Source organism: Peromyscus californicus, unplaced genomic scaffold (genome assembly GCF_007827085.1).
Source record: "Peromyscus californicus insignis strain IS unplaced genomic scaffold, ASM782708v3 Scaffold_6__1_contigs__length_162567912, whole genome shotgun sequence".
Taxonomy (NCBI): Eukaryota; Metazoa; Chordata; class Mammalia; order Rodentia; family Cricetidae; genus Peromyscus; species Peromyscus californicus.
Genome location: NW_026294584.1, coordinates 2,213,975 through 2,225,979, shown reverse-complemented (window position 1 = coordinate 2,225,979; position 12,005 = coordinate 2,213,975). Strand labels below are relative to the sequence as shown.

At 41.2% G+C, this 12,005-nt stretch overlaps 1 protein-coding gene across 5 annotated transcripts in view; it reads right to left on the bottom strand.

The window, feature by feature from the left end:
* Reln (reelin) overlaps window positions 1–12,005 on the bottom strand; it is a 460,226-nt gene that overhangs the window by 187,559 nt on the left and 260,662 nt on the right. For all 5 annotated transcript variants that reach the window (XM_052719248.1, XM_052719250.1, XM_052719251.1 and 2 more), the window contains exons 9-10: window positions 4,348–4,444; window positions 1,529–1,769 (exon numbers count right to left, since the gene is read on the bottom strand). In XM_052719248.1, the coding sequence (XP_052575208.1) occupies window positions 1,529–1,769; window positions 4,348–4,444 (338 nt within the window). The remainder of the gene's footprint in view (window positions 1–1,528; window positions 1,770–4,347; window positions 4,445–12,005) is intronic.

The window sequence follows — 12,005 nt, the reverse complement described above, 5'->3', positions numbered from 1 at the left end:
TGGCCCTAAGAACATCAAGAGTTATGTGTCCAAACTAAAGTAACCCTTACCTTCCTGTGAACCTGTTCCTCCTCCTCTATTTCTGTTTCAGTGAGTGACACCCTTGTCCATCTAGCTGCCCAAACCTTGCCCTTCACACCTACCATCCCTTTATCTTCTTTATCAGTTCCCAACCTGAGGAGGGAACATTCACTTGTTACAAAATCTAGCCTATGTCCACACTTCTTCTGCCTAACAAGATCTCCCATTGAATGATTTGTAAGCATCCTATTTGGTCTTTCCATGTATTCCTTTCATTCAGTGTACTCTTTTAGAAGAGCAATTTCAGGTACCAAATATGATTGACTCTTATTTAAAGTACCCCAGTAGATATGATCTTCAGATAGAATTCCAATACTACAGCAGCTAGCAGATCTTCAAGGTCTTCTCACTTGCCATACACTGGAACTACTTACTACAAGTCTCAAGAAATACTGGAGAACTATTTTGAACTCCATTTAAGGGTTTTTGCTTTATGCATTCACCACCTAGACCAGTGGTTCTCAACCTTCCTAATGCTGTGACCCTTTAATACAATTCTTCATATTGTGGTGACCCACAATCATAAAATTATTTTGTTGCTTCTTCATAAGTGTAATTTTGTTATTGTTATAAATACTAATGTAAATATCTAATATGCAGGATATCTGATAGGGCTTGTGATCCACAGATTGAGAACTGCTGATCTAGACTCTGTCTTAGTTTGGGGCTGCTATGAGAGACCATTATAGCCCGGAAAACTAAAATAGGAACATCTATTTCTAACAATTTGGGACGCCAGGGTCTGTGATCAGAGCTCTGGAAGACTTAGTAAGTGCCTACACTTTCTCCCTCAGTCTTGCTGGCTTCACATGCTGAGGGCCAAACAGTTCTCTCTCTTTCATAGGGACACTAATCCCCATTCACAAGTGCTTCATCCTTATGATTGAATGACCTCACAAGGTCTCTACTTTCTAGCCCAATATGATCATCTTGCAACACACAAATGTGTGGAAGACACAAGCACTCAGCTCAAACTTCTACATATGAGATCTTCAGTTCCTGGCACGCTAGTCTTCCTCCCACAGCCACCTTCCAACCACCCTCATCACCCTCAGCATCTGCTTGCCTTCCCTGTTTCCTGGATAACCTTCCAAATCCCCATGCCTGGACTTAAGGCTGCCTCCCAGAAAAAGACAACTAGGCTGTTCTGTATTTGCACAGCTATGTATCTATCTGCTTCCACTAAAATGATAGCCACAAAATAGGAGAAGAAGTATATTTGAACCCTTTGCTCAGGGTTCAAGCCCAATCTGAGTTCTCAAACAACTGTTAAATGAATGAGTAAACAAACGTTTTTTACAAAATGATATCACTCACACCCTTAAATGGCAATATATGAGATAGAAGAATGTTAGTTAATACTCAGAGTTGTGTTGGGAAAAAGTTATCTTGAAATGTTCAGTGAGCTTTGGGTTTCTAAAGGAAGAAGAAATGAAAGCACTCAAACCTTGACCATTGCTCCAGGGAAGAAGAGCCAGTTGCCTGTGTCCACTGGGTCGAGACTGTCTTCCAGAACGACTTGTCTGTGGGCTGCATTGATGACCAGGATGTTATCCAAGGCCCAGCAGGCTTCGTACACTTCACCTACATCCAGGCTGTCCTGCTTCCACTGAAACTGCACATTCTCTCCTTTGGCTTCCTCAGGAAGGTAGAGGATGTGGATGATTGTGCTGATATTGGAAGGGGCTCTGGAAAACACGGTGCGAAGAGGAGGTCAAGCACAGTTAGGATCATTGCCTTACTGTGAACATGCAATGTTCACCGTAGATTAAATATAAGCCAATGGTCCAACCTTCAGTCTCTGCTGCTTGCTACAGCTTTCCTACTAAGTGATAACAGGGCATTTACTTAAGGTCTTTGAGGGTTTTATATTTGACACAAAGTAAGCACTAAATATGTTCAAGTAAGTCAAGAAGGGAGCAAGGGCAGGGGCAGTGACCCAGCTGCTATGATTACCCAAAAAGAATGAAACTATATCGAGAACAGTTCTGGCACATGGTAGATGTTCTATTTAAAATCACTCACTTGAAGCCGGGCGGTGGTGGCGCACGCCTTTAATCCTAGCACTCGGGAGGCAGAGCCAGGTGGATCTCTGTGAGTTCGAGGCCAGCCTGGTCTACAAAGCGAGTTCCAGGAAAGGCGCAAAGCTACACAGAGAAACCCTGTCTCGAAAAACCAAAAAAAAAAAAAAAAAAAAAAATCACTCACTTGATAAGAAAAAAGAAAAATAGAAATTAATATTGATCCTTTGAAATTATGCATTGAATAGAGGTCACTGCATATGCTATGTTTAAATACATATACACACATATATACGACAGATTAGTCTTTATAAGTGTTATATTTTTAGTCATCAGATACATTTTTTACATCTAATGACTGTATTCACTTATAATTATTTACAATTGTATTTGGTCAATCTTTGAAAAAGATATAATTTAATAAGACCTTTATATCACATCTATTAGGATCTTTCTCTTTCTGCTATGTAATAAAAGTTTTATTAATCATTTTATTCTACCAAAGTAAAAATCTGCTGCTGTAAAAATGGCCGTTTTAGCTGAGATTAAAAATGGTGCTAAAATGCAAACTAGTGGTAGGCTGGGCTTGCTATAAATCAGTTTTGGAAGGGCTGGAGAAAAAAATCATATTTTTCACTCACCAGTGAAGCACATATATATCTTCAGAATTGTCAGTGCGGTTATAGATGGTGTTTCTCACCTTTGGGGGTAATCAATTCAATTCTCTTTTACAATATTTCATGGTGAGTATTATTTTTTTTTTAGCTTCAAAAGAATTTAAACTGATGAAGAGAATATACTTCAGTTGAAGACAGTGGTTAGAAAAAACTTTCATGCTGATCCCCAGTGGTAAGGAGGATTTGCATTCATGAGTATGGTGGTTTGGTATACAGCCTAAAATTGAAAGTGCCATTTCATGAAAAAAAATTATTGTACTCAGCTGAATGTAATCTTCATATGTGCAATCAAATGTGTAGTTTCATCATTTATCACTTCAGAAGTATATAGCTCTTTTCCAGTAACAAACATACATTATAACTTATTTAAGTCATGATATAATATAGTAGAAGAAAAGCTGTGGGGATATAGGTAAAATTTCTATATGTATATTGGTTTGCTTCCAGCCATTTAGATGCCTAAGTATCTAATATGAATGCATTTTCAAAATTCTACAAATTAGAAAGAAGAGCAAATATTATCATAAAGTTGACACAGCATGTTAGAGCTCAGTATGCAGTGACCATCTATAAATTTTATTTTATCCATTCATAGAGGAAATAATTTATTAAAATCCTAACTTAGAATTACCTTTCTCAGTTTTGTAAGATTAGAGCTTAGATACGTGGGTTTTGTTTTTTAATATACTCTAGAAGCCTTGTACAAATTGGTAAGTATTAAAGATTATCAACCTAATATTTCTTCTGCTTCCCTAAACAGATTATCATTCTTTTAACATAAAGAAAAGAGCTGATGGAAAACAAAAGTCTCAAAACTGTTGGGAAATAATCTACTTAAATTTTTCTCCAATTGAAGAAATAACCCAGCCACGTAATCATTTTAATACAAACGTGGGGCTAAGGCCCTCAGTGCAGCAGGCAACATGTCAGTCTCATTGTTTTCTTTTGCATATTATTCCTGCAATTAATTATCCACTTTGAAGTTTATTTCATGGCTTAAACTCGATAGCAGTGATAAACACAATTTGGGACTTTTTAACATCAAATCTTCCACCTGGAGCATCCTACTTCATTTTCTTATTGGAGAACTCTCGAAGGAAGGAAAATACAGGATGTAAAGATGTGCTTGAGGGACATAAGAAGTAAAGTGGCAGAACTACATGAGATGCAAAAGGCCAAGCAGCTATGAACCCATATCTCCGCGGAAGAAATGGATGCAGTCAGTCAGTCTCTGGTCCTACTCTCGGGTCTGCATGCCAGGCCAAAGTCAGCTCACCTCCTGCCTGCCACAGCTGGTGATGTTATGTGGTAAAGGGTGCTCTCTCAAAAGTTATAGTCCCAAATGTGCTGCAACCCCAAACAGTTTGGTATAAGGAGTACTAACAGTAGGAAGTTATGAATGGGAAAATTACATTTCTAGCGACATCTCCCTCAAGTAGGACAGGCCATAATATGTATATTCATGACTTAAGTACTTCAAAGAAAAATGTTAGGGGTAGAGTGCAGGAAGCAGAGGATCGCAGTCTACTCACAACATATAGGATGCAAATACTTCAAGGGTAACAAACCTGATTTTCTCGAGTTGTATCCAGTCGGCAGAGTTGTTCTTGGCATATGACACAGTGATGCTGGGGTCGGAGTAACTAAATCGGCACGATCCTGACCCTGTAAATAAGAAAGATTAAAAACAATCAATTACAAAGGATCCTTCCTATAAATATTCAAAAACACTTGTGTTTATTCTACTACTTCTACTATGTTGAAATTTCTTGTGTTCTGTTATCATAAATATAACTTAATAATCTTTGAAACCAGAAGGAAGGTACAAAAGATAAATTTCAGATTTCTCTAGAGAATATGAACTATTTAAATTACATTAAAAAACAGGTCTGTGGCAAGAAATATCTAAATTTTTTGAATGATTAATAATGCCATTATTGCTTTTGAGAGTAAATATCAATTGCTAGTGATTACTTTAAATGGTATATGAGTCATTGAATTGGAGAACAGAGTCACCATTCTCTTTGTTTATGGGCTATCTAAATGATGCAACAGTATACAAGGAAATAAAATATTGTAAAAACTTTCTAGTTCTAAATGCCTAATGACTATTGGAGATGTGGTAGGTGTGACTTTATCACAGCCTAGTTTCTGATATCTAAGACAGAGGCATGACATTCCATTGTGAGTATTTGGTGCTTACTTCTCATTATTATTTTCAATATTGAAGTATGAATACCAAAGGAAGTTTTAGAACTGATGAAGAATTTGATTCTCCATTTTCAATGAGTTCATATAATGAAGAATGGTCTGAGTGTAATTTCAAAGATCTCAAAAATCCCAAAACAGCCATGAAGCATTTGCTACAAGTTTACTGTAACTAATATAACAGAATTTTTTATATTGCAATAAAAACAAATGAACCAAAAGGAAAAGAAACAGTGCAATTTGTGTTTAACTTTCATCCATCTGCTAGAAGAGCCTCCATTTCAGCAAATAGCATCTGTTGGTGGTTTTATATTTGTAGTAGTCAGGGGTGCCAAGCTTTCAGCAGACTAATTTATTTCATTTCAGTGGTGTTTAGTACAAAACCAGTCAGTTTGCAATTGCCAAAGTTGGCAATGTGCTGAAAGGCCAAACACCAGTCTTCTTAGATTTATTCTTACATCTGAAATGTAGGTGAAAGAGGATGAAAGAAAGGAGTATCTAACAGAAAGCCACTCGGCTACCCTGATCTACTCAGAAACCCACCTTATGTCACTGTAATTGTTGCTAAATTCCACCTTTCATGAACAGCTGATTAAAATAAATATCAAACTGTGCGGCTGGAAATGGAAGCTGCCAGGATTTGTGGGACAAACTTTAGCACAAACCAGAATGAGGTCTGGCAGAGAACGGTATTTCAGGGAAATTCCAAACTAGCCTGAAGATTTAGATGCTATTTGCATGCTTCTTTTGTGTTTTGTGTGCCCTAGTGCTTAAAAGTAAATGACTGAGTGAATCCTTGAGAAAGATAAAATAATAACCCAAACGTTACATACAGAATGCAAAATCCTGCAAATTGTTTATAAATCAAACATAGAAAGAATGTTGACACATACCAAATAGATATCCAAGGCAGCCTGATAACAATCATTATTTCTGTCGGGTTTCTTATGCTACCATTTTAATGTTTTGAGATTAAACTTATGGCATAACTATGAAACAGAGACATTTGACTCCTGACTAAGGTAGGGAACTCACTTTTCCTTGCCACTGGATCATAAAATTCTCTCCTATCTGGTGGAAGGCAAGGAATGGGGGGTGAGAACATAGGGAAATGGGAGGGCCGAGCTGGAGCTGAGATGGAGTGGGAGAGCAGGGAAAGAGATACCGTGATAGATGAAGACATCATGGGAGTGGGAGGAACCAGGGTGCTGGGGAAGCTCTCAGGAATCCACAGGGATGACCCCACCTTGGACTGCTGGCAGTGATCGAGGGGGTGCCTGGACTGGTCTAATCTGGTGACTGGTCTAGTGAATATCCTGTCATCATAGAGCCTTTGTCCAGTGACTGATGGAGGCGATGCAGGGATCCACCACAGGGCACCATGCTAAGCTCCAGGAATCCAGTTGCAGAGAGGCGGGGGACGTTGAGATAATGATGGGAAGACGTGCAGAGATGACCCGCCACACTAGTGGAAGTCCATGAACTGTGGACTGGTGGCTGTGGCGCCCCCATGGGACTGGACTAGGCCCTCTGGATATGGGAGACAGTTGTTTAGCTCGAACTGTTTGGGGGGCATCTGGGTAGGGGGATCAGGATCCATCCCTGGTGCATGGGCAGGCTTTTTGGAGCCCCGTGCCTGTGGTGTGGCACCTTGCACAGCCTTGGTGCAGCGGGGAGGGGCTTGGACCTGCCTCAGCTCGGTGCGCTGGGCTCTGCTGACTCCTCACCGGAGACCTTGATTTGGGGGATGTGGGGATCAGGGGTGGCTTTTGGGAGGGAAGGCCAAGGGGTGGGAGGAGGAAGGAGGTGGGGTCTGTGGGTGGTATGTAGGGTGAGTAGAAAATTTCTTAATAAAAAAATGAAAAAAAATTCTCTCCTATCTAAAATGAGTTCTTTAATCCATCTCCATGTCACCACTGTCAAGGGGGCCTCATTGGCTCTCGCCAGGTTTCTGTACTTGTGCCTAGCTCCCCCTTCCACTTTCAGCCTCACTGTTCTCAGGTTTCTGTACTTATGCCTAGCTCCCCCTTCCACTTCCAGCCCCACTGTCCTCACCAGCACTAGTGTTCCTTCTGTAAGTGCATGAGTTTTCCTGCGGTTTATGATACCAATTCCCCAGTCCTTTCTGCAAGCCTCAGCAGCGTCAAGAAATCAAACAGGTACTCTGAAGAGAAGTGCATCAGGATTCTAATAGAAGGGTGGACACCTGGGAGGCCACGACTTGGGTTCAGGGTAAGAGTGGCCTGCCAAGGAACTGAGATGAGGACCGCCAGCCAGTGGGAGCACCTTCTGGAGAAGTGTTCATCTTTGGAGAGCTGCCATACTCAGAGGCTATTCCTGAGTCACCCTTCCAAGTGGCACCAGTCCAGTGGAGGAATCCCATCCCATACCCACTCAGAATGAAGCTGCTACCTGTATAAAAACCATTCTTCACATAAACTGCTTTGAGACCGAAGTCCCCTCCATGTCTATTCTCACATAGATTTCAGTCAGTATTGTGAGATTTGTTCTTTCCCAGACTCAAGATGATTGCTTAGCCCTCATGTGGGAGAGAGGAATTGGTAACTCTCCACTGCATTCTTGCATACTCTGGTGTCTAACGCTACTTCTGAACTCCTGTACCCTGACGTGATATTCAATTATTGCTTCTGCAAGCCTCATGCATCTGAAACAGGTACCTCTGTATTTCCCTCTCACATTGAAGATATCAAATTGACAAGTCTGAACTGTAAGATCAGACCATAAGTGTCAAATGCAAAATATCCTCATTTGCAGATCCATTTCTCCTACACCAGACCACTGTTATTATAATCACTCACTCTAAAATAGCAACTGTGTAAGAAATTAAAGATTGGATAATGGAAGGAAGATCATGGTAACAACTATGGTCTAAGAGACAATGTTGGGTAAAATGGGTCTAAAGTTCAAAGGCTAGGCATATGCTTTTAATCCCACTACTCAGGAAGTAGAGGCAGGTGGGTCTCTTTGAGTTGGAGGCTACCCTGGTCTATATCAAGAGTTCTAGGAGGGTCAGGGCCACATAGTGAGACCTTAACTCAGAAACAACAACAGCAACAAGAGCTTCAAGCATTTTCTTTGGTTCTTCTCAGCCTATAAAAACAATCTGTTACTTTCATTTTTACTCACAAAGTGATAAAGTTTAGTGTCAATAAACAAAATTAATGAACTTCTCAAATTTACTGAAGATGCCACAGAACCCAAGAAATTCGGTCACCACATAGTGCTGCAGATGGTCACCATGCCCAGTGTTTGAGGTAGGACCATATATTTTATGTAAAGGGACTTTATTAATCCTCTGTCTAGCTGTCTCAGCTGGCAGTTCTTAATTTTAAATTGATGATGACGAACAGCCAGCAACTGTTGTTTACACCACCATTGAGCACTCACAACTGTAGTGTATAATGACAGATATTCTACCAGTACTTCACCTCTGATTTAGGACACATCTGCACTGCAGTGTAATACAAGTCATCTCTTGTGTGTGTGTGCTAAAAGTGCTGGACACAACCTTGAAACTGTCCAGCAAGAAGCAGCCCTTTACCCTTCATCGAGATGTCCTGAGCTGGGCCACTCTGTCTTTGAATCTGTGCTATTTAAAAAAACCTCAAGTTATGTACAAGAACACTGGGTTGTCTTTATAGCTTCTCAGCATTTAAATTTAACATTCTGTTCTCAGATCATAGTTGATAACAATGTAGGATTTATATATTGAGACAAACAACATGTGATGACAATGTCTTTTTTTTACATACAAGTCTACACATTCCACATTGCCTTATATATTCATATTTTCTGCATTTCTCTGGCTATCCTGCTTTTTTCCCCTAACTGAGACTGTACCCTTTGCCTAGTGTCTCTCTTTACCTTGCCCGCCATCCCCACTCTCAGGTTTTGGTGACTACCATTCTATTTCCTAGTAGACGCATGCTGCTTTAATCCTTTCTTTTCTCTACATTTACCCCCTTAGGTTCTTACCTACTTCTCAGGCCTTTATTAAAATCTATACCATAATGACCTAGTGTGATGGCTAGTACTCTTTGTCAATTGGACAAGTAGGATCTAGAATTACCTAGCAGACAAACCTCTCGGCCTTTCTGGAAGAAATGTCTAGGTTGGATTAAGTAAAGCAGGAAGACCCACACCAAACATGGGTGGGTGACACCATTCCATGAGCTGAGGTTTCTACAGAATAAAAAGGGGAACGTGAGTGATGGAGTTCATCTCTGCTCCTGATCATGGATGCACTGTAACCAGCTGCCTCACACTCCTGCCAGCACACCCTCCCTGATGGAGTGAACTGGACTTCAGACCACAAGGCAAAGCAAACGCTTCCTTAACTTGCTTTTGTCAAGTATTATTTTCACAGCAATGAGAAAAGTAACTGATATACCTAGGTTTGTATCTCTTAACAGATTTTCTCTCAAGAGATCCAAGGGCTACTAGCCATCTCCAGTAGACATCTAATATGTAGTAAATCAAGATCAGAAGCATTGGTTTTCCACTTCTTAGAGTGCAATTGCCTCTGATAAATCTTCTACAAGTTGCTCTGTGTAGGTTAGGGTTAGGGGTTGGGAGAGCAGGTAGCTGTCAGGTTGTCACGCTTATAATCTTTACTTTCACATCTCTCAGTTGTGTGACCTCAGGAAAGACACTTGCTACTTCTGTGCCCTGGTTTCCATTATTGAAAACTGGGAAGACTAATGGCAGCCTACTTCACAGAACTGCTGTGAAGGCTGAGGAGGGAACTCATGGACATCCAGAAAGCAGTTCTCAGTCCACACTACTTCTTAACCTATTCATCAACATTTTAAGACTCCATTTCAAAAATTCATTTATCCTAGAAGAAGGAAGAAATACTTGATCATATCTGTTCCTGAGATAAAATTAAATTTAATTACCTTTTATCAAAGAATCACAGTACATTCCCCCTACAGTTTCTGACTCTGGCTTGTACAATTTCCTGTGGTTGGTTGAATTACTCTGCAGGGTGTTTTGTTTGGTTTCTTGCTTATTATTTTGTGAGGCTAATAGGAATCTGCTTTGTGATGACTGTGAAGCTTACAAAGAACACATTTTGATTGTAACGAGCTATTTTGAAATGATGGCAATTTAATATGATAGTAGAAATGAGCTATGGCTTGGAGAGTGTTTGCCTGGCACCCATGAGGCCCTGGGTTCAATCTCCAATGCCGACAGAGACAACAACAAAAGAACAGAAACAACAAACAACAGGAACAAGAGGAAATGCTAGCTGTAGCATGGGTTGAGGCCACATGTCTTCTGACTCAAGTTGTTCCAGAGGCTCCATCCACAGGCAGACCTTGGAGTTAGGGCTTTTGGGCTCTGCTCAATGTTAAACTTCATCAGCCAAGGACTGTGTTCCAGGGCACGGTCTCCTGCTTCCTGTCCTGTCCTACCCCCAATGAATAGTCCTGAATTATTCCATGCTGTCCAATGTTGGGGTGGTGCTGATGAAGAAAGATCCTTGGTTACCAAGCCTGACAGTGGCTAGTCACTCCTGAGTCTCACAACTAGGGGTTTGCACCTGTTCAGGGGTGCACTAAGTCTGATACCACAGCTGGGGATGATAGAAGCTGAAACACAAGGTTTGTCCCATGTAGGTTGACATTGGGACAGTTCTAAATCCCTGTCAGTGAGGACTGACATGGTCATAGTTTGCTTCCCAATGTTGGAAACAGTTCTTTGGCTTACACTAAATTGGGCTACACTTTCATCTTGAAGGTTCAAGGATCTGCACCATCTCAGGGAAGGATGAATGTACCTCAGGTATACTCACTCCATGGCTGGAAATGGTCTAAGAAATTGGCTTGTCCCACTGAGATCCAGGACTCTGCCCAGTGCCAAGCCTTTTAGAGGCTCTGCCTGTGAGTTCTTGCCTGAGCCTGGAAACCTCAGGTCTGGTACTGGGCTGGGAAATATACCCCATGCTAGCTTACAGGGCCTTCCCACCAGTGGGTGGAGTCTACCTGACATTAGAGGAGGGGAGGAGAGACACCTAGCATGTTATCTGTAAACTTCCCACCAAGCCCAGCCACCTGGCACAGGCTGCCCAGCATTGGGCTTTACCAAGGTGGACCTAGTACTAGGTCTCACCCTAAGGCCTGGACTTCATCTTCACCCCCCTTCCCCCGCAGTGCAGAGGTGCATCACGCTCTAGACTGGGTTGCTTGTGACTTTAGAGGAGGGTGTTGCAGAAACCATATTCTTCCTATCTTCTGCAATAACTTGTTTTGTCACACTAAAGGAGACACTACGGTCTCTTACCATATTTTCTTAGCTTTTGTAGAGACAGTTTGGTGCATGAATGGATCTAACTTGGCTATCTGTTGGGCAACAATTACGGGAGGGTCACAACCACAATCTTGATCTGCCTCTGCAATCCACCACTTGTAAATTCTTGCCTGATGAGTTATTCCCTGCTCTACAGTGAAAATGCTTCAAGTTCACACACAAAATAAATGTAGATGACTCCAAGACAGTAACCCGCCTCCTGTTAGTAAGGCAGGTGAATATACTAGCATTCGAATCCACTTAAAATAAGACAGGAAAAGGGGTGTGCTAAGATTAGGACGGAAAAATCAGGACACAGAGGTAAGAATTCATAAAGTCTATACAGCTGCTGGAACCGAGTTAAAATTTGGACTGTACAGTCCTCAGATGCAAAGATTAACAGAAAATATGTTCTATTCAAATTTTCCCAATCCCCACCAAGAAATAAAAATCTGCACCCCAGGAAAAGAGCTTCTGTGAACTTCTAGGCACTATGCTATGCACCCCCATTCTAGGCACTACACTATGCACCCCCACTTAACTTGGTTGCATGACAGCCAATACATGGGAATCAGAACCAGGCAGATCAGAACTCACTTCATGATACTCTTGGTACACAAAGCACCCATTGCTGTTTCTTTTCCTTTTCTTTTAAACCATATCCCAATGTCTGAACATGCCTCACATGATCAGAGCATGTGGAGAG